Source organism: Archocentrus centrarchus, chromosome 22 (genome assembly GCF_007364275.1).
Source record: "Archocentrus centrarchus isolate MPI-CPG fArcCen1 chromosome 22, fArcCen1, whole genome shotgun sequence".
NCBI classification, from domain to species: Eukaryota; Metazoa; Chordata; class Actinopteri; order Cichliformes; family Cichlidae; genus Archocentrus; species Archocentrus centrarchus.
Window position 1 is genome coordinate 27,911,647 of NC_044367.1, and position 27,089 is coordinate 27,938,735.

General features: G+C 41.9%; 1 protein-coding gene across 9 annotated transcripts; it reads left to right on the plus strand.

Moving 5' to 3' along the window:
• Positions 1-2,752: 2,752 nt before the first annotated feature.
• Positions 2,753-27,089, plus strand: kiz (kizuna centrosomal protein). Of its 9 annotated transcripts, XR_004021742.1 has the most exons (16): positions 2,753-2,921; positions 3,366-3,428; positions 3,878-4,040; positions 5,225-5,299; positions 6,588-7,197; positions 7,316-7,565; positions 10,395-10,514; positions 11,074-11,238; positions 12,391-12,541; positions 14,499-14,655; positions 15,088-15,150; positions 16,520-16,606; positions 17,018-17,087; positions 18,242-18,342; positions 25,653-25,699; positions 26,787-26,874. XR_004021742.1 is itself a non-coding variant. In XM_030759105.1 (15 exons), exons 1-15 carry the CDS (start codon positions 2,848-2,850, stop codon positions 26,888-26,890), a joined length of 2,199 nt encoding a protein of 732 aa, XP_030614965.1. In that variant the 5' UTR covers positions 2,753-2,847; the 3' UTR covers positions 26,891-27,089. The 9 variants fall into 9 exon arrangements, 5 of the variants coding, with proteins under 5 accessions (XP_030614965.1, XP_030614967.1, XP_030614966.1 ...); XM_030759105.1 differs by lacking the exon at positions 18,242-18,342 and having other exon boundaries at positions 26,787-27,089; XM_030759108.1 differs by lacking the exons at positions 2,753-2,921; positions 18,242-18,342 and adding an exon at positions 3,712-3,750 and having other exon boundaries at positions 26,787-27,089.

Consider the following 27,089-nt stretch of genomic DNA (forward strand, 5'->3'; position numbering starts at 1 on the left):
TGGAGTCTTTGTTCAAACCCACAATGAAGCCTTGTGCTTTCAGACAGCACTCGAGACTGCCCTGATGTTTATTCAAATAACCACCACCGAGCAGCAACATGCTGAATCTGATCTCCTCACTAAAACTTAGTAAGAGAAGAGCCAATATCCACGGAGCAGAAAAAAGGAAAAGTTTAAAGCAGCAACTCAGCATGTGAAAAAAGTTGCACAATGTATTAACACAGCTTAGTGCAGCCTCTTAGTGTTCAATTTCTTCTTAAGTTGCAACCGAAAAGGCAAGCATTGGAAACTAGCTCCCCTCCATCCCATTCCATTCCGTCAGCTTTCTTTTCCATGAAATTATAAAGGGGATTTGCTGGAGCTTTTCATCCACTTGATAGCACTTAACTAATTGCTGTCCTCTCATAGACAAAAACGTACTCACAAAATATCGACACACAAATAAACTGTACGCGGGCGCATGTGCGCACACACAAACATACAAAAACCCGTCTGTGATACTTTGTATCCTTTTTAAATTGAATCAGACTCGATTTTGAACAGATACTACTAATATCATTCTCCGGACACGTTTAATCTTTTTAATATACCTTTGTGAAAATAAAACTATACCTGTGCCAACCACAAGAGCCTACTTTTTGAAACGATTATAAAAGCCCGGTCAAATCTCTTTCACTAGTGGCATCAGCCAATTATAGAAACAAGTGACCATTGAATTAACACGTGGAACTTGAAAGCTTTTGCACTCTGGTGTAGAATGCTCTCCGGGAAAAAAAAAATATGTCAGACCTTAATTTGTAATTTCACAGGGAGTCAGCTGAGCTCTGGGCTTTAGGCACAAAGGCACCGTACATGTTAAAATGTGCTGATCAGTGTCACAGTTCTTTCTGAACATTTTTAAATGCTCTCCGGACAGAACTGCGAATGCATAACAAATGTTCCGACTAAGTTCATTTTAAACTCGCCACAATAGGCAGCTTCAGTGCATTTTTCTTCACAGATGAGAGTTGAGGATTTGCATTAACCCCAAATACTGCTTCAGTATCTAAGTGATAGTGAAAGGAGTGAAGGGAGAGCCATTAAAACCAGAGCTGTGGAAGAACAGCCACAAAAGACAGATAAACCCAGCACCACAGAGAGGTGAGCCAACTGTTCCAAGTCCTGCACAAGGGGAGGAAAAAAGGAGAGGGAATGGAGAAGATAATTTAGCATTTGTGTAAGCTGTTTATCAAATTATTAACTGCACAGATGTTTCTGACTAGCTGGGGGGCTGAACACGGGCTCTGCCAGGCGGGGGGAACAAAGGTCTGAAGGATTCAATGGAGATGTGCACTGAATATCAATTTAATTTACTAGCTGTTAATTCTCATGCAAATGGTGACCTCTGTTAGGGCATATCAATGGCCATACACATTGTATGTTTTTACAGGAGCAGCAGAGAAAGACGGTGTCGAAAAACTGTATAAAACTACAAAGAGTAAGAAAAATGATATTTTCAGTGTGGCCATTCATGAAGTAAGATTTGAAAAATGGCACCTTTTTGTTTATATTGATAAGCACTTGTTAAAACTATTACTGCTTTATCATCAAAACAGCTTTATTCTTGCAGCATTTTGGACTTTTTTCTAACTAGGAAATAACTATACTGTCGATAATTCACCATAAAGTTAATGCTGTTTAAGAGATACGTGGAAAGGAATGCATTAGGGATGAGAACAAAGTGGAATCTGAATTTATTCAATGCACCTGTTATTTCATACTCACCTGGGTGCATTAAGTTAAAAGTTCAGTCCAGACCTTTCACCTCAGTGTGGTCTGCATTCTAACCCGGGGGTCCTGGTCTATCTGGATGACACAACCTAGCAGAAGTAACACAAATGTATTAAACAGCAGCTGTAAATGTAGTCTACATTGTGAGGCTACAATCTGCTGAAAATAATCATGAATGCATGTATGACATCCAGCAAAGACTGATCACAGGCATCAACCTTGGCTCAGCTGGAACGGCAGCGCTGCAAGTCTCATTTTCTTCATCACCTCCAAAGCAACTGCCTTCCAGCTCTCCACGGCACAAACAAAAAGCCTGGCAACAATATCAATTATACATGCAGGAGGCAAACAAGGGGATTTATTTCACAACAAATAGCCTCACAGAGAGATGCTGAATGGGGTAGATTAGCATTAGAAAAGAACAACAAAACTCCCCAGTTCAACAGATAAAGAGCGATTTGATAGGACTGGAATTGGGGAAATTGGTTGATTAGGATGTGCATTTGAAGGAGCTGTCAATTTCAGGTTCCCAGTAAGGACATGTAGTGCTGTCACTTTGAGAAAATGAGTCAGTCAAAACATGACATTATGAGAAATGTCAGCGATGAACCCTGATAATGCAAGACAACATCTGGGGATGATATACAGCAAGCATCAGAGAAAATCAGACATCAGTGTGTCTCTGACAGAGAAGGGAGCGCTTATCAAATAAAAGACATTTGATGGCTGGTATCTGTCCCAGTCAGGTTAGAAACTACGATAAATAAACAGAAATGACATTTACGCACCTTTACATACATCTGTACGACTTTCTAAATAAGGGGGCTTTCTGTTTACGCAAATAATCAACATATGTTGAAAAAGACTCTTACCCAACATTTAGTGGGATTTTTCTTTTTAATAATAATTCTAGTTAGCTATAACCGGAGCTCACGTGGTCTGTGTTTATCCGCAAGGAATTCTGGGAAGCGGTGCTCATGGTAACCAACGTAAACACCAGCCACCCTCCTCTCCCCCTCCTCCCCCCTCTGTCTCTTCTTCCTCTCGGCTTTGCAGCAGCGCCAAAAGCGGGCGAAAATGGCAAGCTCGGCTCGCAGCGATGACCAATATTACGAAAGGATAACGTCAGTTCAGCAGAGCATGCACGAAAGGTGAGGATTCCCGCTGTTGTTGTTAAAAAGAGCGCGGCCCGGGAGAGACCGCGGGCTCGAGTTGTCGCTCCTGCCGCGTGATAGCCTCATCCTGCCGGTTAGCTACCCAGCGAAGTCCGCGTGCACGGAGATGAACAGATGCTAGTTCTTTATCCTGTTCACTGTGAGATTGTTACCCGAGGATGAATAAAACGCAGTGACTCGTTAGCGTTTGCACGTTAATGTTGGCCAAAATTGCCACAAAGTTAGCGCTTTTTGAAAGTTGCTATTCTACGTTAGCATGCGCGTTGTGGTCACTCGGTGGGTTACACGGGTGTTTTCCAGTAATTAGCCTAGAGCTGCAGCTGTAAGACTTTCTGTCCTCTTTACTGTGTGTGTGTGTGTGTGTGTGTGTGTGTGTGTGTGTGTGTGTGTGTGTGTGTGTGTGTGTGCGCGCGCGCGCAGGGAGAGACGCAGGCTGGAGCTGGAGAGGGAGCTGTTTGTTTACTCCAGATCTGATAAAAGACTGTAAGTCTCTGATTGCTTTAAGTTAAATATCCAATTATATGTAGGTGGACTTTGGTCACTGTATATTAAATTGATTTGGAAATTGTCCCGTGTGTTCATATTGACCCACAGCTAAGTTTTTATTTAAACTTGGAGCAAATAAAAATCAGTCTTTATTTCATGTGTCAGTTTTTATTTTTTTTTGTTCAGCTAAAATATGTACATGCGCAGTTCGTCCTCTAAGCAGAACAGACTGTTTGTTTGTTTGTATTTTTATGTAAATCATCTCTCATAAACACCAAAGTGCCAGGTCCAACCAGCAGGGCTTAGGTTGACGGGCGAGGTGAGAATGAGATTTAAATGTAAAACATATTGTGCTTAACCTTTTCTTGTGAGAAGCCTAGCTCTTATTTTTTGACAATGCTCTAAGATAATATTTCTTTTGAATAATAGTTCTCCACTGCCTTCAGCTTACAGATAAAGTGTTCCAAACTGCGCAGTTATCTCAAGGAAATCTGTGACAGGGAAGCACGAGCGAAAATGAGAAACCTTGAGCTTCTGAGAGATGTGGAGTGCATAGAAATTAGCATGAAGGAATATAGTCCTGACCATGGCCCCCTTCTACAACAAAAGGTATAACACACACTCTGTCTCTCTCTCTCTTTCTCTCTCTCTCTCTCTCTCGCACACACACTCGCTCAAGTTCATTTGTTCAGTGGAGTAGCTTTCCTCATTATGGAGTCACACTGAAAGCAGGCTTTTACTATGAACAAACACTCCACCCACTGAGGTGGAATCAGATTTGACAGTTGTACTTTTATTCTGAAATTTTTGAATTCACGTGCAGTAATTAATTATTGTCTAAGGGTTAGCTGAATATACTTTCACAGTCCATGCATGTGCAGGTATACATAAAAAATATATATATATTTTTAGGAGCACTGCAGTTTTATAAATGAGCATGTTGTTGATACTCATTTGCCTTAATGCCTTGCTGTAATTTTAACAGAGCAGACATTTGCTTGGAATGGCTTGATGTGACAATAGTAAACACTCAAACTGTGCAATTTATCATGACAAGCAAATGAACGGGGGAGAAAACAATGAGCCAGTCAGATTATCACTTAAAACTCAACGACAGTGCTTGACAGCTTAATATCAAATTAACAAAATTGGCTAATTATGACTCACAGAGTTAATTGCCCAATATAGAGACTCTGAAGTGCTCCAGAGATTTAGCCATTCTCTCCCCTCAAGCAGTTGGTTTATTTCCTCTTGATGCTTTATGAGTCCTACATGTTTGCTGTTATTTTGGTTGTCCTGTTGCACTCTGCTTCATTGTGTAAAATCACCCACGCGTTTCCCAGTTTAACTGTGATGTTTTTGGTACAAAGAAAAACACATTTTTCAAACTGACAGCGAGCACATATTTGCTCGCTGATTTGCATATATATTTATCTAGATTTTATTGTAATTGTCATCGGTAGTGTTTGTGCTGTATGTTCAAAATGAGAATGCAATGAAAAGGTGTGGCGAAGTTTCTTTTGGAGTTGGGAGCAGGGCAGTGAGTCTGCCATGAGGGGTGTCGGCATCTGCACAGAGGAGCCTCACTTAGGAAAAGCCTCTGTGACTGGGGGGGTTGCTTTCAGCTGTTTCCCTTTTTTGGGTTTCCACTTTTACGCCACATAACCACCTAACACCGGATAATATTCAGCAGCACTTTCACAGCACTGTCTTAGGTTTGCATGACACATGCCTGTTGAATATTAAAAATGTCATTTAGCTTTTAAGTGTTAATTCAGTCTTATTTCATACAGGCTGACTGTTTAAAAAAGATTTCCAAATTTATGGAAGCCAGGAAGAAAATGGAGCGGGAGCTTAAACCAGCAAAGGTATGCCGAACAACATAAAAACATGAATATCTTTTTTTTTTTCCACCAACAGTATCGTGTGATTTACACACATCACATCCTTTATGGATCACGTCGCCCATGTTCTCTGTTTTTATTTGTTTGTTTGTTTGACACTTTTTTGGCATTTGCTTGATAAATGGCACTTGTTTCTTTTTTGAAATGTTTACAAGGTTTATGCAAATTTCAGTTCTATCAGGCTGTGTTTTCAGGTTTAGAATAACAAAGGAAAGTAGACATTATGCCTGGTAAATCTGTAGAGTCTACATTTAAACTGTGTATCTGTAATAACACAGGTGTCTAATCCTAGCTGCTGAATCTGTACAAGCGATGTAGTTCAAGCCCATAGCTGCTTTCTCCCTTCACTTAAAGCAGTTAAAGCTCTTTTAGATGAAATGTCTAAGACATCTCATAATAACTTGGAGCATGCTGTCTAGAGCAGTCACTTGTAACTGTGTGCAAAACCCCCCTCAGCCTGTCGATATTGTAATGAGCAAAATGGTACCGTCACTCCATTATGCATACAAGCCATTGGCTGGCAGTGTGCATGTCCCTCAGGCTGCAGCATTCATTAAGGGAAGCTTACCGGGCTGAAAGCTGGAGACAGATGATAACGGGATATGATTTTCATATTTAATACATTCCTTGGAAGAGCACACGCGTGCCGCAGATTGATAGAAGAATCAATTGCTACTTTAGTGAAACACTTTCTACTTTGCCCTGCAGCTACCGATGGAATCACTCAGCCAAGAAATTAACTTTTCCTCTTTTTTTACCTACTTTGTGGATCTGCTGGGCAGGCTGCATGGTTTACAGTGAATGTTATTAAGCAGCTAACTGTTTGGTATTTAAGACGCTTATCAGAAAAGAAACAGAAGCCATGCTTTTTGTTATTATGTTTGGAGGGAGGCTTTTTTGCTCCTCTCTCTCCCCGCCCTTGGTGACATTGCAGACATGAATCAAAACTTGTCTAAAGGATTTCTAATAAGATTAAAAGTTAAAACATTGATCCTGAGACATTCTTTTGAAAAATGTTGCAAAAAGAATTCTGACCTTGGCCTAAATAAGCTACATTTATTCAAATTTCTAAAGTGGATAGCTAGCATACTTGAGTTGAAATTCTTTCAAAATAGCACTTATTTAACTCAAACAAGAACTCTGACATTTGAAACAATCCATATTCATGCCTAGAGAAAATGTTTCATGAGGTAATGAAAAGTTTAGTCGATAAAATGAATATATTGTTTCTCCGTCTCCTTGATGAGTGCAGATTGAAGCTTTTCATACACAACAGCGGGACAGCTACCTCTCTCACCCAGCTGAGGATTTTACACAAGCACCAGTGGAAATTTTTATGGGCCACCAGACCTCCAGAGGGTCTGCCGCTGAGGCTGGCACCACAAGTGTACACTCACACCAAGGACTGCATCATTCACCCAATCGCAGCCTGCACTCCCGCGAATGTCTACCAAGTGGCCTTTTGAAGGACTTCACAGTTGGCGGAGAGGAAGCCGCCAGCAACCAAGAACATTTATCAGATGACATTTCAGGCTCAAACGATTCCCCTGACGACGGTAATTTGAGTGACAAACATGAAAGAATGATGGGGCTGCTCCCATCTGTTCGTGCCCTAACAGGCACAGCTGGCAACGTGGCTTTTGGAAGTGATGATGAACGGGAACGTTCACCTTTGGTGACCTTGACGGGGCCTGAGAAGAATCCATTTCCTGGCAGCCCGCCGAGGGCTACGAATTCCGTTGCAGAACACGCTGACACCAGAGAGGTGGCTCATGAGGCACACGTGATGGAAGATGAAGAGAGGGGTCATGGCCATTTGATGCTAAAAACCACTTTGAGAAAAGACGCTGAAGAGAGAGCAGGTATGCGGTGATATCTTTCTTGCCAGCTACCTTGTAATGTATTTTATCGTCTTTGCTAGAACCTTTTAAAGCAATTTTTTGTGAGCCAAGTCATACTACATTGTATATTTACATCCAGGTAGAAGTGAGAGTGTGAGCTCACCAAGCTCAGACGTGGAGCTGTCAGAGAGCACTGCTAGTGATCTGACTGTTTCTCTGACACAATCTGAGCTGGAGGAGGATCTACCAGAAGGTGGGGCACCTGAGAGTAATGCTCCTTATGGAGGGAGTGATCACAGCCAGCACGGCCTCGCGTCGTCTTTGCGCTCTAATCGCTCCCAGAAAACATTCCACTTCAGCAGCGAAGCTCCGGTGGGGACCTTGAAAAGGTACAGTATGTATGATTAATGCACTTTGTTGTCTGAAATGTTCAAAGTGGGTCAGTGAAGAAAAACACTAACATTTTCCTCAAAATGTGCTGAGAGCAGTCAGCAGTTTTCCTCCCCGAGATTTAAAGCTCAGTGAGCTAAGCGAGGAGCATGTTCTGCATGGCCGTGCCGAACCACAGAGGGCTGTTGATGATAGTGAGTGAACACACTGTAAACTCCTCCTTGCCACCTTCACATCTGAAGCTGACAGAGAGGATTGTGGGAGTCACGGTCCATGCCACCGTCCTCTCTGTAGTTCAGCAGCAGCCGCGGTGGCAGTGATGCATCTTATAGGGAGAGCTCAGGACCTGTCACCAACAATATTGCCATAATCCAAGATAATGCTGTAACAGAGCAATTTTCTGCTTGAGAGACCTCAGGAAGTCCCCAGTGGAGGAGGAAATTTGTGGCACCATAGAGTGTTGTGGAGGGGTGGGCATGTGGACAGCACTTACAGCCACAAATCCTTAGCGTGATGATGGCCTCTGAGTTGAAGGATCATTTTGGATGGGGTTAGAGCCACAGAAAATCCTATGTGAATGTTTGCACGCAGAGCCTTTGCATTTTCCCTACAATATCACGTCTTTTATGAACAGCACCTCTTATGCTCTTAAAAAAAAAAAAAACCTTCATTTTGTGTGCACTTTTTTCTTTACTGTACTCTCAAGGAAAAACCCCAGTGTTTAATGTCTGCAGTCTTTCAGTCCCTGGGCCACATTATGAGCTATATTCTCAAATACTATTTAATTTTTTTTTGTAATTATGAAAATAAATAGTAATTCCTGAGCATTATTGGTATGAAAGGCTTTGTTTTTTAATTGGTCTACTCCCTGTATGCATCAAAAATATTGCGGAGGATTATATTTTCCCTCTGCTGCATGTTTGTTTGTGCCTGGCTGTTTGTGTGGTCTGGTATACTTTTATAGCATGACCCCCAGAGGAGCCTCAGTCAGACCGCGCTGGGTAGACAGTGGTGCTGGCTGCAGCTTTCATTGTTAACACGGAGAGCTTCTTTGTATGAGGAGAAAACCGGAGGCTTTGATGTAAAGCTCAGAGAGTATCCCGTCTCTATCCTGTTTCTCTCACCCTCTTTCTCTCTCGATTTCTCTTAAGGTTAAAGTTTATATCGCCCCCGCAGTCAGGGAAAAACAACCCATTTCTCCTCCAGGCTGAAATGTTGTATAGTTTCATTTTTAATACCCATCACAATGCCCTCAGTGTTGCTTTGCTGTCAGATATGTTGTCTCTGAACTGCAGGATGGGTTTGATTGATTGGTGACAGTTAACACTGGGTTCTTAAAAACCCCAATTAAGCCCGGAGATGGGGCTTTAACATTGCAGGATTATAAAAATGTAATTGCAGTGTCATCAGGGCGTTCCTCAGGTATGCTTCTTTTAACTGGCTTTAATTCTGCTTTAGTAAAAGTCTTGCAAATTTTTACTCATTAATTTCTGAGCTGAATTCTGACAGTGTGGTTGGGGCGTATCCCAAATTTAGCCAGATATGACCACACTTGGTGTGTGTTTACTACTTGTGGTTATATTTTCTGCGTCCTTTGTCTGTTCCATTTGCTGTTTGTGCCTGGATGTGCGATTCACCTGACACCAGTCACTCAATGCTGAGGCCATTCCGTGTGGTAAATCACCCCAGAGTCACAACTCTATGCTGTAGAGCAATATTGCTGCAGAGAGGCTGACCTCTTCCTCCTGGCTAACAACACACTCCTGATGATGTTGACATGCGGACAATAGTAGCATCTAAAGTGAGGTTAGAGACCTTGACACGAAAGCCGGCAACAATACAGTAGAGAGAGAGGTTTGCAGGAAAACACAACTAATTCACTTTCTCACTCTCTAAAGGTCTCCTTTTGAAGAGCATTGATAAATAAAGTGGAAAGAGAAAGATGACTATTTCAAGGCCCACACTGGCAATAAGGGAAAGGGAAAAAAAGACAGAGCTTTTGCCTATTCTACTTCAGCCACACTGAAGAGGACCTGGCACAGATGGATTGCACACTACAGAAAGTCATGGATATAATTCAAGCTGCCAGCTTAATCAGGATGTTACCAGGAAACAACCTGCAAAAAAGAGGGAGCAATTGTTTGCTGACCCCTAACCCAAGAGCCCATTACAGATTGTCATAAATTCTTTTTGGCCTCTTTTTATGTAAGGGGGCTTAGGAACTCTCGGCTTGGGGTTTCTGGGAGAATTCAATGAGGGCCACCCAGAGCTTAATGCTCAAGAAAGAGATGGATTCTCAATATCCACATGCATTAGGCATCCATTTCTCATTTTGCAGCCGCACACAGGACCAGATTAAAGTGTAAATCTCTCACCAAAAGAAATCATGCAGAGGCCCCTCTCTTTCCATGCACTTTTAAGTGTGAGGTTGTGGCAGTAATGGAGTTTAACTGTATTATCATATTACTCGTCTTGAACATTATTTTTGCAGTTTAACCAGCTATAATCGATACCACATTTTAATTTGGCAGCAAACAGCTGCTGGTGTGCGTTCCGGATTTGAATGCTAGTTTTGTCGAGCTTTCGCTCGCGACCTTGTGTTACATGTGGCGCCAGCAGCAGACACAGTGAACTGGTGAAATTGTGTATTGTGGCAGCAGCACTTTAATGACCAGCAGGCCTTGAGTACCTCAAGGAAATTGCCCAGAAAAATGTATCATAGATTTTTGGATCAAATAGCATCTTGTTTTTTCGAGAAATGGCAGACCTATTGATCACATGACCTCCTCCATATTTTTTTTTTTTAAATTAATGTGCATCTTTTTCAGTCTCTCCCAGGAAGGACTCTTTAATCTGCTTGACAGCATTGAAGGACGACTCCACAGCGAACAGGCCGGTGTGTATGGGCGTTCTTCTGCTGATGGAGTGCAGCTGAGCAGAATAATCAGGTACAGCCTCAGTATCTTTGTTCAAACTTTTTTAAACTTCCTCTCCCCCTGTCTGAATGAGATGCTGCTGCACATGTTTATTTAATGGAGCAGTTTGTGCAGATGAGGAAAACATATCCTCCTGCCAAGGGCTCTCACATTAGATGAAGTGTCATTACCACCATGCATGCGTCTTTATTTCTGAGGGGTTCTCAAACACATGGGATTGTTGTAGTAACTGTTAGGCAGAGAGTGTGGGGAACATTTTTCTATGTCATAAATGGATAAATGATTAACAAAGGTAAGCTTTGCTCACGTGTTTGAAACCCGGTGTCCCCATCTATACAAACACTACTGTGTAAATGATTCCAGTAACATCTTGGGCCATTTTATGTCGCGACCCCAGGTGTAACCTTGAACTGCTGAGATATTGTGTGAGCTGTAGTGCATGTGCCTTGATGTGCATGATTATGCTTGCAGTGTGTGCATGTGTGAAGCATTAGCCGTTGTTAGATGTGTGCTGTGTACTTTAGCCCAGAGCTCCATGGCAATAGCTGACTGCTCTCTATATATTGGGAAGCCTTTGTGACGATGGAGCGGGCTTGAATGACGAGGACCTTGAAGCATGTGGGGCAGTCGTCCTTCGTGAGCTTCAGAGGTTGTCATGGAGCACAGAAAAGGGCTGCCTGCTACCGCGGGATCTAGTGTGTACTCATCAGTCCAGCGCTGAGCCTAATGAAATAAGGTAAGGCTCCTGGTCTGTCTACTAGAAACTGACATCAGCCCGTGTGTGCGCGTGCGTGCGTGTGTGTGTGTGTTTACGTACAGTTTTGTATTCGTGGTTTTCGAGCTAAGTGGAAATCATAATATCAGGCTGAGTTTTATGTCTGCAGTTGTTTGAGTTATTTAATATTCTGTTTTCACTTGTTGGCATTTCTTTTGCATTATGAGGATGTCAAAATAACGTATATGTGTGTGTATGTGTAGTAGTTGCTGTTATATATAGTTACATGATAAAGTGTTGCTTGTGGTATTTTGGGTATTGTGTAATCATCTACTTGTAACACTTGGATAATGGAGTCATTCAGAGCACAAATATCAGCGCTCTGAAAGCCGCAGAGTTCAATAGATGTTTGTCTTCTTTTCTTCAAGAAAGTGAACCATCTCACAGTGTGTGCGCGTAGCTGTGTGTGCATTTGATTTTATTTTTTTGTATTTTTTTTCCCCCACTAGACTGTGGGGAGGGTCGTGCACTTACAGCAGTCACAGAAATATTTCATGCTACTATTTGATACAGTCTCCCTTGTCCACAAATGTAAAAGGTCATCTTTGGTGTCACCTCATACGGTAACACTGCGTGGGTGAATGTCATGAGTAAATTAAAATGCCCTATCTGCGACTTCCAGTCCTTTGGATAATGAGTAGTTATACTCTGAGCTAAATCCATGCTCTGCTTCACTACTCTATTGATTTCACTGAGACCTTTCCTGCTATATAGTCAATTCAAAGAAACACATCTAGCCGTGTCCCCCTCTTTCCTCTGGAGATGCCTACTGGCTGACCTTGACCTTTTATTCAGTTTTTCAACCCGAATCAATTTTGCTGTCTGCGTCCATTCAGTGTTAACTGAAATTCATTAATAATCCATAGCTTCTGAGTTGTTTTAGGATGACACAGAAAGCACCCTTTCTAAGAAGGCTGCTCAGAAGAAGCAGTCTGAGAAATGTTTTATACCGAAGGTGCTCCAAACTTTTCAGCTTCCTCAATTTTCTTGATCATCAAATAATCTGCTACTCTGTGTGGGTGTAATTGTATATATGCTCATATTTCCTACTGTGCATTCAGTAACAAAGCCTCTGTTTCTCTCCATCTAATCCCACCCCCATCCCCGCCACAGCGCCAGCCTCCCTCCTAATGCTGCTCGGCTGTGGGATCGCTGGTTCAAGCACGCCCTTGTGCTCAAGGAGCGCCGCGTCCTCAGCACTGAGCGCTTGGTCCAACTGTTCACGCCGCTGCTGCTGAGCCGTCATGCCACCTACAGCCACCAGGTAGCGTCGAAGGCTCGTACACTGCAGCCACAAGCACAAACAGGAGGTCACACACACTTGCATCCAAAAAAGCAGGCAGATATCGGCACACAGAGATGTGGCCTCTGTTTCTCTCCTTTCCAAATAAGCGAGTGTTTTTGTTTCTTCACTTGTTCCTTTTGCGTGTTTTTTGAGGAGGAGTGCAGTCGCTGCTAAATGCCCTCTTTGTGTCTTGTGCTCGAAAGTAAGCCCTGGCCTCCTGCTCGTCAGATTGCTCCACACGTTGACCTAGACAGAAGGGGAACCCTGACCCATGTTGTAATCGCAAATTACAGCCTCAGCTTGGCTTCTTTCATCTCATGTGGCGTATTCATCTGAGAAACACTTGCTTTTAATTTAGTATTAGCCAAAAGTATAGCCATCAGTTGGGTCTGATTGAATGAGGGAGCCATTTGGACCTTCTACTCAATGGGATTATTTTAAATTTCCCACTCATTGACCTTGTGGATCATGCTCAATTAAACAAAGAAAGAAATTACAAAGAATATTCCCACTCAGAGCTCAAAGATGATGTCAAGAGATATGTCAGCAGTCCCGCTATCGACTGTTCTACACATGCAGGGTTTTTTTTTTTTTTTTTTGTATTATTAATTTTTGTGAATTCATCTTATGTGGGTTCTTGTGGTTTGGAGATTTTGCTCCAGTGCTGCTGCGGCAGTGAGAGAGGCACAGAGGGAGACTGTACAGCCTCTTAAAAGTATGAACTGACAAAAGGGAGAGGGGTACTGCCATCTAAATCATTGTATCCAAGCACATGAGGAAAAGCCTGAGTGGAAATCTTTTTCTCCCTTTATCTTTCTCACTCTGTCTCCATCTATTTCTCTGTCTCTTCCTCCCATTTCTCCATCTCTCCCCTTATGCCTCTCTCCTCTCTGTCCTCTCACACAACAGCTTACTCTCCACACACAAGAGAAAACAGAAATTTCCATTCACGTCTTGCCACACAGCCTGGCTACTCCGACAAATGGGAGCATGCAGCTCGCATGCACACACTCAAAGAGGCCCTTTGAATATTCAAGTGCTAACAGTTGCATTCATTGATATTTAAAATGCAGTGGGTCTGCGAGAGCCCTCAACCCACGGTACATTTGGCTAAATCTAAAAAAGGAACAAAGAGGGATATCGGGGACAAGGATCAAGACAGTTTTTATTGTGCAGCAGCATCAAATACCAAGTGGCAAACTCAGATTGTGTGTGTTTGCGTCTCGTCTCCTTCAGCAAATGAAAGCATGTACATTGTCAATCATCACTGTGACCTACTGATAACAACTTACAATGTACTTAAAGTTTGTCACTGTCAAAATCCTCCTGATCATCCCCTCCATATTAGTGCTCATTAAAAGTTGCAAATGGCCATCTGAGGCTGAGAGGCAGTCTTTGATCACAAAAGAGAAATGGTGATGGCAGGATTTGATATGGGGGAGGGAAAAGGGAGAGAAAGGAAATCGGTGTGTGGCATCTCCCTGCTCCTCATCTCCTGGAACAGCTCCTCTTAATTGTGTATCCTCATCTCTACAGAGATAAAAATGAGCCGGAGTGGGAGGAAGAGAGTAGTTTGTCTCAATCCTCTCAGCCAAGAGGGAAGATATCTGGAACGTGTTGCACATTAACACCAGGGTGATTGCATTCTTTAGGCAGTTCTCTAATCTCATGGATGAAAAGAGGAGAGTGAGAAGAAAGTGCGATTGAGAGGGAGAGCGGGAGCGAAAGTGTGCAAAATAATCTTTTTTTAGTTGAACGAGTGAGACAATTTGAAGTTATTTTCTCTTGGCGTTTGAACACGCGTTACAGCTGCACCTCTGTGCGAGCAGCCATGGCCAAAGTAAATGACTTGCCTAATCGGCGAGAGTTCAATTTGACACTTCCTCCACAAAATGAGAACAATTAAGAGTGTGGCTTTAATTTGTGCTGCTCGCAGGCCAAAGTGTTGCTGAGGACACTTCTGTCCCGGTCCAGTGAGGAGTGCCCCTCAGCAGAGGACGAGAGCGACTTATCTTCTGTACGCGCTCCTTCTTCTCTCCTGGCTGACGGTGATGTGACGCCTGCCAGGCCGCTGCAGAAGCAGCAGATCCGAGGTCACTGAAGATTATTGGTATAATTTCAGTTGGCGTGTTAAATTAGAATTAGAATAATAGTGCTAGTAATACTTTAATATGGGGTTTGGTTATTACCAGCAGATAGTTTTTTTTTTTTTTATGTAGTTTTAATTCCCACAAACATCCAAATATCCCATGCTGTGATAAGTCATTGTGCAGTAATATGTAAGACCATTAACTGGAAGAAATATAGACTTTTTTTTTTGGTAGACCAACTCTGCAGAGAGCTAAAACTTCTCTTTCATGAAAGAAATCAATTTTACCATGGAGCTTTTTTATAAATCCCTCACAGCGCAGTTTTCATACAGCCATCTTTTCAGAGCTAAAGAAAGACCCCCCATTCCCATTTCTATCCCTAGACTCCCTTCTTCCCTGCCATTGCTTCTCACTATGCGCTTCCCTTTCTTACAGAACTACAAAGTACTGAAGAGGACAGCCAGGACGAAAGCCCTGTGGAAAGTGGTCCTATTAGAGGTAAAAAGGCATTGCCGGTGCCCCAGCATTCACACTGTCCTTATGTTGTGGTTTGTTTTCTTCCCACTGCAGTGAATAATGGGCTCTTTTACACAATGGCTGAGGCAAGATGATCAAGGTGAAGCCAGGGTCAAAGTCCCACCTGAAGAGCTGTGCTAGTTCTCTCTAATTATCTCCGAGAAAACACTAGCTGTGTTTTCAGCCTGGTCTCAGGCATTCTAGCAAAATTGATAATTCACTGCCCCGGCATAATGCGGCCGCTTTAATTGTCAGGGCGCCAGGGTGGGAAGCGCAAAAGATCTGTCATCGGTTCTCATTATCTTCTAAACAATGCTCCGGCAAGGCTGGACTTAAAATACTAGATGTGACGGCATCCTGGAAGCAGTTGGTGTGCCCGTCCCTCAGCTACACCTCTGAAATGTAAAGCAATCCTATATTACCCTTGGCTATCACATTTCCTACTGGGTTTTTCATGTGTCCGCATCCCTAAGGTGCACAGCCAGCAAAATGAGTCCAGTTTCCAATCGCTACACTTAATCAAAAGAGACATAACCAGCTAAAAAAAAAACTTGACTAAAGATTTTGCAAGGGAAGGATTTTGCTGTGCTGAGCGACATCAATGTCACAATCAAATACCATGACCTTGGAACTGATAGTAATTGCCAAAACATGCACGTCTGTAGACTTGGTGGGGTTTTTTTTTTTTTTTAGACTACGTGTAAAAGCAGTGGCTGTATAAAGTGCTGTGGGTGGAATAATAGTGGAGATTGTTATGCACTGTACACATTGTATGGCTTTTAAAAATGATTAAAAGCCATATTTTTTATTATAAATCCAAGTTAAAACTGTTGGGACTTGGTCATAGAAGATCACAATTTTTACGCTATCCTTTGATTTTTTTGTGCGTGTACTTTTTGTAACATCATTGAGATAACAGCCCATTTATCATGTACTTCTGCTCTGTTGATTTTTGCCTGCACAGTCTCTCTGCTCCACTCAAATATGATGCCTTTTTTAGTGTCACGGAAAGTAATTACAAGTGTTTTCTTTTTTTTCTTTTTTTTTTTTTGGAACAGAAAATCAATCATTCCCTTCCTGTTAGGGGATGCTGAGATAATGTGAGATGCTGATTGCTGTCTCATGGAAACTGTTGCTACATGCTGTCGGCTTGAATCAACAGTTTAGCTGAATGAGCAGAGTGTTTCGCCCACTATGTTCAGCGATGAAACCAAAAAAAAAAACGAAGCTGCCGAAGCGTGTTGTCTCATCAAACACAAAAACCTGTGAAAGTTGGGAACCTGGGGTTTAAGCAAATATTTGACCATGACTGTGTGTGTGTGTGTGTGTGTTCATGTGTGTCCCTAAATAGAGACAAAAGCGTATCAGTTACTTAAACAATCAGCCATGATGGAAAGGCAGCAGATTTCTGAAGAGGAGGAGGAGGATAGCCTCTCAGGTAAGGGATATGCTCCACTCTTCCTGTCAAGTAGGGAACAACTGGAGCCTAATCATTGGTTACCAAGGAAATATATGGACATGAGGAAAAACAGTTCTCTTCTAGACTAATGTCTATGCTAAATGAAAGTCCAACAAATCCCATTTTTGGCCCATTTAGCTCCAATAAAAACGTCATCTGCAGTCACAGATTTTAATTATTTCAGCTGTGTCATATTCAGAGTGCAGGCCACATGGATTATTAACAAATATCAGGCCTCTTCACTCATGATAGCAAGAGACCCCAGGACCACAGTTGAGGAGCTGCTACAGGCCTTACATGTTTCTGTATAAATGTACATGGTAAATGAACTTGTGCTGAGATCAATCAAGAAATCAGATGGTTTTATCCGGCCCTGTTTGCTCTTTTAAGGAATAAATCGTGGCCACGAGGAGGACCTGCGGAGGGCCAAAAGCTCCTCACATCAAGACCCTTACCCTGGGTAAGAACATTGTTATTATTCAACGGGCCACACGAAATGGGCCACCAGACACCAAAGTGGTTGATGTACATTTGCATGGCTGCTCTCATAATTCCCTGTTCATTTCCATAAGATCAAGGGGGTGCCACCCATTAACTCGCTTACAAAGACAAAGGGTCCCTAAAGCCCCTCTTACTCACTGTTTGCTGGGTTCAGCCACGTTTTCGAATTCAAAAGCAGATCGGCTAGCACAAAAACGAATTGGAGCCATAAACTGTCTTTGGGCTTGTTGTCAAAATGCAAACATATCATGTCAAGAAGAGAATCGGGGGCTAACCGTTTTGGGGAGAAACGGCTCAAGTGTTGACAAATGTCCGTATATTTTTCACCCTTGAAACATTTTTAGGCTGGTCAAATCAGAGCTGTGAGTGCTTAAGGAAAGAACATCTAATGATAAACAGCTCGGTGGAAACTAATACCACCACAGTTACATTTGAATATCAACACGACTTCATCAAATCTGCAATTGCATGTCAGGTCCTCAGAGCACCTCTTCACTGCAAACCATTTGGGCTCTAGTAATGGCTGGGTAAACGTTATGAGGAATAATCTTCTCTGATTTCATGTGATTACTGGGCACCATGCTGACACAAGGGCTGAAGTCTGCATCTCCCTGGCCTGGCAAGCAGGCGCTCCCAGTCTGCCTATTAGCCCAGGGAAGGGTCTAATGGCCTGGCTCTATTGTGGTCCCCATAGCTGCTGATGTCTGCCACTACCAGCCCGGGTGACCAACCTCTTTAATATACATGAGCCAATTTTGGGCCCAGACCCTCTCAGATGGTGCCCGTCTCTCTGTCATTAATGTGCATGGGAAGCACGCAATATCTGTGATTAAACAAAATTTGCAGAACAGAAATTAGACTGAAAAACAGAATGCCACGAGGAGTTATGAGACACAAGTTGTGTACATAAGTGAAATTGCAAAAATGGGTATTTATGCATGCCTGGCACTTTATTCCAACTAGAATGAAGCACCAAGCACGTCTTTGGTTGGTTATTTAAGGATCCTTAAATAAACTGACAATCTCCTGAATACACATTTACTGACCCTTAAAGTATTAAATTGTCTTAACTTCAGTTCTAAAGCAGTGATTTTTTTTTTTTTTTTTAAACAGGCAGGACTCAGACTATACAACAGAGCAGAGTCAGAGTTAACCCAGCTCATGGTGTAGTCTGCTGTAATTAGTCAGTGTAAGTGGATGGACACCAGCTGGAGGTAAAATTAAATCATAGCATTCAGTTCAGGTTTATCTATGTAACACCAGCATAACAGTTCAACTAAGCCTTTCAGGCAGTTTTAATGTGTGTAAATTGTGTCTCTTGTTTTTAGGCTGATAAGTTACATAATGTGTGTTCTGTAGCTTTTAAAAACATCTTAAAAATCTATAAATCCCTGATGCTGAGGCAGGGTGGGGGGGGTCAGCTGAGGGGGCCACAGTACAGTGGTGGAACCACTGAGGATGATGGAGGAGGAGCTGGGCTGGCAGATATGGAAAGGACTTAGTGACAAATGGATTGAGAGTAACAGTTATTACTTAATGCAGGTGCTCAGCAAAGCTGACGAACAGACGTAAAGTCAAAGGTGTTTCATACTGGAGCCTATCCCAGCTGTGAAAGGGCGAGAGGCAGGGTACGCCCTGGACAGGTCACCAGCCTGTTGCAGGGCTAACACAGAGAGACAACACTCACATTCACACCTACGGGCAGTTTAGAGTCACTGAGATTTCCTACATTTTGTTTCCTCTTTTTCAGTGTTGTTGTTTCCAGTTTATTTTAATGTTCAGTGTCTTTCATTGCAGGGAGCATATTTTGACTCTTGTTGTTAAACAGGTCTTTTACTTTAAACTTCATTTAAAGTAGTGTTTGAAACGACTCGGCTGTAACGTGTTTTTAACCAGTTGGTATCCTGATACGGCCGTTCTTCCGTTTCTCCCTCCGTGCTTAGATGTAAGCGTTCCACTTAGAACAGTCACTTCTTGCGCTTTATTGCTTTCACAAGTGGTCTGGAAGCCCCGCACTGAAGCAGAGGCGTAACACTGCAGCGTGCACTTGCCCCGTTTTTCTCTTTTCCCTTTGCGTCTCACTCTCCCTCGCTCTCTTACCCTTTTTCTATCGGTTTGCCCCTCTTCCTCTCTGTCCTTCTGTATTTTCTTCTCCCCCGTCTGTGTTAATTATTTGCTTTATTTTGTCAGCGAGCTGATGAGTGACTTCAAAAGGAGGATGGAGCTGGACTCAAAATAAAAAAAAAAAATGGCTTCCTCTCTGTTGTCTTAGACAATAATTATGATTTGCCAGTTAAGCCTAGACTACAGCAGAGGGATTGTAGTTTAAAGCAGAGGCTTTGGTGCAAAAAATGCATTTATAGCCCTTTGTGAGGCTTCTCATTATGTGTGGGCCCGATTCATTAAGTAATTGGTTTGCAGTTGTTTACATGAGTATTAAGGCCTTCTATTCAGGGCCTTTGAGAGATACATTGTGCAAATGTTGCATGTTATGAATGCGGAATGAGAGGCGGGGGGCCAGTCCTATTGGCCAAACACTGCACTCAGCTGAAAAGCGAGAGAAAAGCACTGGGTGCTGCTTTGCATAGCAATGACTAGGGCCTTAATAAGCTTTACAGATTAAATACATGCAGTCTATACAAGATGCAAAGAGATACTCTTAACGCATTTATATGTGCTCATTTCACTATTATGAAGTTGGAGAGAATCGGGGTCTTTCATATTCTTTTTTCTCTCCTCTGTCTCTCTTTTCCTCGCTCTCTCCCACACAGTGTCTTTCAGTTAGATACTTTTATGGAATGTTCTGTTTATTGTATTATAACTCGCAGGGAAGCGACTGATCTGCAACATTTATTAAGGATTTGTCCATTAGAAATCTTTTGCTGTCTTTGTGAGTAGCAAAGTAAAATCACTTTGTGGTTGAGTGGGGATGAAAGGAATAATGCACGAAGGAGTGAGTCTTAATAAGCAGCTGCACTCCATGTAAAGACCACTTGTTCCCCTTTGTATGCGAGTGCATGCCACTGCTTCCTCTCGTGCAAAGAAACATTGTGCTCCTTTCTACTGTAGGCATTTCAGATGGCACTCCTTTCTTGTTTTTATTTTGGGGGTTTTAAATACCTTTTTATGCCCCTCCCCCCCTCCATCACCTCCCCCCATTTTTGATCCTGAGGGGGGTAAAAAAAAAAAAATGCTTGAGCACATGTGCACAGACACACAAAACAAAATCTGCAGCCATCAGACGGGGTGATGATTGTTGTGCCTAGTGCCTGCTTGACAAAAACCTTGACTCAACAATTAGTGGTTTACAGCTTTGCTTTGGACAACAGGATGTGCTCAAGCATTCGACCTCAGATCATTCAGTGTGTCAAAATCAGAAGCTCTGCGTGTGTGTGTGTGTCTCACACATACACAGGGAGGCTGTGTGAATCTGTAACAATTCACTGGGAGGAGAGATGGAGGGGTGAGAGGGACCGGAGCTGAGAGAGGGAGGGAGAAGAGGGGAGGAGACAGAGAGCATGGAGAGACAGTAACAGACAAAGCAGTATTAATAGGTGGGACGTTTCTAATATGGAATCTAAAAATGAGTTCGTGAACACAAACAAAGGTATCGGAACGGTTGGAGCCCGAGGTGCACCTTTGCTTATTGGATCTGTTCTTCTAAATGTGTTTATGGGGATAATATGATAAACAGAGTTGCCTCCTGTTTGTAAACATATGACAGTGCATTAGTCGACCCCCCCACCACCACCAGCTGTGAATAGATAAAGGCAGCATTTAGAGACTCCAGCCAGAGGAGGTCACTGTGCTGCACCGGCTCTCTGAAACTAATGAATGCCTGATTGCTCTTTTAAGAAGCTGTCTTTCAGATATTTTCTGGGTTTAATTTTGCTCATTTTATTTGTGATCACTTAATTTTTTTTTTTTAACCTTTGGTTTTATTTAGGTTGATGCAAGATCCATAAAGCCAAATGGTACACATATATTTTTCCTCAGAGTGGCCTCTGTTGTTGTTGTTTTAAGCTGTTTGGATTCATTTATTTGCATGTTTCTGGTGGCGTTTTATTTCACATCTTTGTTTTATTCCCCTGTGTTTTCTTTACATCATTGTGATATTTGTTGCTGTGTGTTTGTGTAGGACAAGCCAGCAGTTTTCAGTCCACCCTCGCTTAGATGATGCATACAAACCTGATCGGCCCTTCAGCCGTCCCTTACTCCGGTTGTCTCCACTAGACTGCTACCAGTCAGGAGGAGAGCCCGCCGTGTTGAAATCATTGGCCCAGTGCCTCTTTCTCTGAGTTGCAGTACTTACTCATTGCCAGCAGAGAGCACTCACATGTTAGAGAGCGCCCACTCACAGTGCACTCACAGTTGCCTCTCACTGTTTGCCCCCACTGAGGGCTATATCCTGCTACCATTCAGGCCTGTTAGAGTACATCTAAACGGAGCCTAAACAATGTTTCTGCAGGGTCATAGCTGGGATGGGAGTAGGAGTTGATGGGAATGATGAGGTGATGGGTCTCCCTTTACCTTTAGACAAGCACAGCCGCGCAAAAGTGCTATTGTGCTATTAGCATTTGTGTGTGGGTGGCAGAAGCTTATAAAAAAAAAGCCAGGGTAAATAAAAGCAGTTTTCAAGCTGCTGGCAAGGCTATGTTAAATGCTTGGTAAGCATTATTTCCTCTTACAGTATTTTTCCCCTAATGTAACTGCAGGATTATAAGTGAAATACACCTTGAGTGTGTCTAAGAACATGGATGTAGCCTAACTCTAATTTTGGATGAATGTGTGTGTGATTATGTATTTTTTCGGCTCTGTCCAGCTGCAGTACATGAACGAGGTTCAGTTAAAGGGTTAACCTGCCAAACCTGCGTTTTTCTGTTATTCGCTGTAGTAGATTTTTTTTTAATGTTTCAGAAGGAAGTACCAAATGAGAAATACTAAATTAAACTGGATGAAGATGCTCTCAAAGCCAAACGTAGTCAGATTTAAAAAAATAGAGAGAGAGATCAGATCTCAGATCAGATCTCAGAAGAAGTTGCAGAAATCCCAGGTACTCTGATATAAGTGAATCACTGTTAATCCACCCATTTTTTCACTATTCAATTTCACTAATCCGGTTTCTGTATGTAGAAAATGTGGTATCATGATTGTTCTTGCACAAAAGTGCTATTGTGTTATTACAGTTTGTGTGTGGGTGGCTTAAAAAAACAGGAAAAATAAAAGCAGTTTTCTGTCCATCAGCAGCAGCAGCAGCATTAAATTCTTGGTAAGTGTTTTTTTTCTTCTGATAGTCCTCATAGCTCCTAACGTGACTGAAGGGCTGTAAGTGGAATACAGCTGCAGTGACTCTAAGAAGACTTTAGCTGCAGTTTTCAGTATGTTCTGTGTGAAGATGTTTTTTTATCCTTATCTTAGAGGAAATGCATTATTACCATGTAACTATGACAAAGGTTACCACACTCAGGCTACTTCAGTTATTGTGCGATTGTAGCTTTTGTTTTCTGTGCTGCTTTAAAAACATGAAAATGTTTTATATGCCAAGAGCTGTAACTCCTACTTTTGGTTGTATTTGGTATATGACTTGTTGAAGTAATACCACAGGCCACTACTGCAAAGGAAAAAAGGAAAGCAGTGAAACAGCACAGAGAGCAGAATGTTACGAAAAGTCGTTAAAGGGAAAACCTCGGATCAATCAGAAACATGGCTTCTACTTAAAATATGTCACAACATAATTGTATTTTTTTTATTAATTGATATTCTCTCATTGCCTGTTATTACAATGCAGGCTTGTACAATATGCATTTTTTAAATTAAAATAATTTTAATAGAAATGTAATAGAAATAATTAACATGTATAATTTTTAAAAAATTATGTAAATTTTGGACCTTTAATTAAGGTTTTACCAAAAAATGTAACCATAAATTTAAAAAACAAAAATAAAAACAAAGACAGGTGACAGCATCTCTGTGTGTGTGTGTGTGTGTGTGTGTGTGTGTGTGTGTGTGTGTGTGTGTGTGTGTGTGTGTGTGTGTGTGTGTGTGTGTGTGTGTGTGTGTGTGTGTGTGTGTGTGTAAATTATATATAAATATATATAATATATATATATTTTTTTAAAGGTTATTTTGAACTCAGTTATGCAGAGCAGACAATAACCTGTTAAAACATGAGATAAACAACAATATGAAACAGTTGCAAAGGGCAGGAGAAGCGAGTGAGTGAGGGGTTGAAAAAAGAAACATTACAATAGCTGTAATTTGCATCATTTTACACATTACATTCACCTCTGTGTAGCAGAGCTTGTAAAACAGTGGCCAGCCCAGTCTTACATATTCAGATCATTGCCTCAATTAAGGGAAACTCAGCAGAAGATGAACTGGCATAAATGTTTATGGAAACTGAATATTAGATTGGTGAGGTCAGATCCAGGCTGGGCTCTCTATGGTAATAGCCCTGTCTTGAAATCAGTCCTGTCCCTCACTGAAGTGGAACAGCTGATAGACCATTCCCATCCCGAGGGGGAAGTTCGAGAAAAGAAAAGCTCAATTTACTCGCTGTAACAGCTATTATTGTGGCAAAGGAGAGGAAGTAATGGTATAGATTATTGCTGTATTTTTGCTGCTGCAGGCTCTGGTTGAGATCTGTTGCCTAACAGTTGTAAATGGATACACTATTCCCCGTAGTTCAGTTGTGCTTTAATGTTTTTACTTTCTCCCTTATTCAGTTTAGAAAGCTGAATGATGATAACAGTCGGGTTTCCTCATTGTGTCCATCATGACTTTTGTGCCATGGTGCAGACAAAGGGAAATAAATCCTGTTCTCATTTCTCAAAATCATTTTATACAGACAGGAGATGTTTTAATGTGAGTTTAGCACAAACATAATGAATTTATCCACATGCTGTGATTTTCTCTTTTATTATTATTTTTATTTAAATAATAATAATAATGTATGTCAGCATTGGATGATCTAGTACAGTTAAAAACAGTATAGGGATCTATTACAAACCAAAAACAGCACCTCCAATAATTTGGGAATCAAAATAGTGTAAATTTAAAAAATCTGCCTTCTGCGTAGCCCTTTATTTACCTAACTGAGGTATTTTTGATTAATAAGCACATTTTTGCAAACTAAATGCACAGCCCTTATATGTAGCTCACCATCAGCTTGCATGCAGGCTGATTTTCTGTCCTTGGGTCACAGCTTTTGTTTTCTTCGCTCCTTTGTTTCCCGACTGCTTCCCCGCTTTGATTTTATTGCATTTTAAGTGCCAGAGGTTCAGTATTCTTTCTGAACAGATGCAGGAGTCATCCAAACGTCCTGTAGGAAGTCCTATCAGCATATAAATGTAAAGGTTATATGCTAATGATTGGACTGGCTGTGCGGTATAGAGCTTGTAGTGGAAAGCAATCTGCTCACGGTTAGGAATGGGAGGTGCGTCTTTGTTCTTTCGTTCTGTCTTAAGTTTGGAAAATAGCAACTGGAACGCAGCCAGAGTAATTTGGTCCTTACACTCAATGTACAGTCGCATGTGCCAAGAGGGAGTGATGAGGGAATGAGGGCGATTGAGAGGGTGACAATCAGAGAGGTCACGGGTTTGAATTGATGCAGATGGAAGAGCGGACCACGCGACAGGTTTTTCTTCTGCTTAAAACTCTGCATCTTTTTTTTTTTTTACTTTTTTACTGGAAAGAATTCAGATATAGAAGATCCAAACAAATAAGCAGTATGGATATGTATGCTAACCTGGGCGATGAGGAGGACACATTGTGGGGCTCTGAATAGGCTCTGTGATGATGTAAATTAAAGAGGAGGCCTTTAAAAGTGGAACGGGGGCCTTATTGCATATGCATCGAGGTAGATCAAAGCCTTTTCGGAGGTCACACATTTACATAGCGATATCGACAGAGCTATGGGAACCTGGCAACCCTGTCTTTGGACTGTTTTTGAATAAAGAAGGCCTTGTGGAAGTCCTTTGGCACAATTAGAACAGGAGTCAAGGAAGTTCCCTTTGCCGTGATGATTCCAGCCATTAAATATATTTTTGAATTAAATAGGTCTCCTCACAGAAGTCTGGTTTGGTGGTAGAGGTATATGTAAGCCTATAAGGCTGGATTTTATGTTTTATTACGCTCAGATTAAGATTGTTTTATTTTACCCTTTTCACCTTGTACACAAAATGCTAAATAGGTGAATACACAGTTACATGGCAAAATCACGAGAGCCAAGAATAGGAATCAAGGCCGTTGCCTCGAGTGCATCGTCACCAAATATCAGCAGCATTAAATGGGTGCTTTTGTTTGTTTGTTCTCTGTTGTGTTGCTTTGCCTAGTTTGTGTTTAGTCCATAACCCGACTACAAAGGCTGATATCTGAATTGATGCATTTCACACATTTGATTTTTACAGTTATATAAAAAAAAAATATTATTTTTTTCTTTTTTAGCAGTGAAAAAGTAAATGTTTCTCAAAGAGAGCTTTAAGGTCACAACTTCACAAGGCTGTAACTGTCTTTGTGTTTCCAGGAGAGAGAAAACAAACTCAAAGGCTCGTTCTACTCCGCAATCAAAAGGTGAGTATACACTAAGTTTTTTCCTTCAAGTGAAAACGGTGTCAGACAGAGGTCAACGACGCCAAATGGGATCGCCATAAATACTATAATTCCTTGTGTTTACATGAAATTATTATAAAATTTAAGCTTCATAAAAGCACTGTCTATTTGATTAAGTTTCTCTGTAAATGCAGTTGTACCCTTTAACAATGTCTACATAAAAAATGACCGTGAAGCAAAGTCAGGTTCTTAAGATTAATTTGCAGCGAGCAGCACCAACTTGATTAATGGTGAAACAACAGCACGCACCGCAGTTGAAGTTTCTGCTGAACTTTCTCCCTGAGGCGTCTCAGGATGCTACTCTGCACCGACAGGCCGACCCGTGCACGACTCTTTTGGATGTTGGGAAGAAAAATACTTCTTGACACTCCACCCTCAGGCTTGTAAACTGGTGACTCCTCAGCTAAAGCCTGCTGTTGGTTTCTGGGTCCTACCTGGAGACCCACCCTCAAGTTTGAGGCCTGTGAAGAAGAACAAGACTGCAAGTGTTCCACAGATGCATAGGGAGAAGGCCTTGAAGGGGAAATTGTCCAAATTTGAAGTGATCTGCATTTAACACATACACTGACGAGCTGCAGCATTAAAGCCACCCGCCCCATTATGTGCAGGCCCCCTTCTGTCACCATAGATCTGTCTCATTAATCCAAGTTGGCGCTCGTTCCTCGAAGCAGTTTTTGCACGTTGGGCGAGGCTGCTGCTGTCGGGGAGTGCTTGGTCTGTTGCACTTGTTATGAAAACACTGGCGCGAATGCCGGGAATGAAGGTTCCCCCAGAGGAGCGATGGAGCGTAGAGAGATGTTCACCTGGCAGTGGTTGTAATGTTACAGCTGATTGGTATTTGTAACTGTGTGAAAGAGTGTTATGAATGTTAAGATTCTCACGGTGAATCTAACTCAAGGTGAGCTGGCTGGAATGCTTATAAAGAGAGTATAGAAATGGCTGCTATTAAAATACTTATTCTGAAGATGTAGACAGTAACAGTTCCTTTGAAGCTCAGAGTAGACATTGTGCCTGAATAATGTCATTGTTGTTTTTCTTCTTTGTATAGATTTCTGGGGTGAATCGGATGACAGCGGCTCGGAGATTGAAGCAGCCTTACGTCCTCAACCTTTCAACACAAACAGCAAAAGCAGTTGTGACTTGTATGACTGATATTTCCACTTAGACGTTTTTTTAAATGTGCTACATTATATCACTGTAAAATTTGAGGCAGATTGACTTGTGGTAGTTCACCCCCTGACCATTATTTTAGTGGCCTGCATTGTAAATCGTATGCACACTGTATCATAAAAACAAATAATAAAGTTGACAGCTCTCACGGTGGGTAAAGTATGTGAAGAGTTGTCCAACA

Excerpts from the sequence above, each read along its gene's own strand:
- kiz (XM_030759105.1), top strand. The coding sequence starts at position 2,848 with ATGGCAAGCTCGGCTCGCAGCGATGACCAATATTACGAAAGGATAACG. Across the intron at positions 7,198-7,315 it reads AGACGCTGAAGAGAGAGCAG|GTAGAAGTGAGAGTGTGAGC; the intron begins GTATGCGGTGAT and ends ATTTACATCCAG. Across the intron at positions 7,566-10,394 it reads CCGGTGGGGACCTTGAAAAG|TCTCTCCCAGGAAGGACTCT; the intron begins GTACAGTATGTA and ends CATCTTTTTCAG.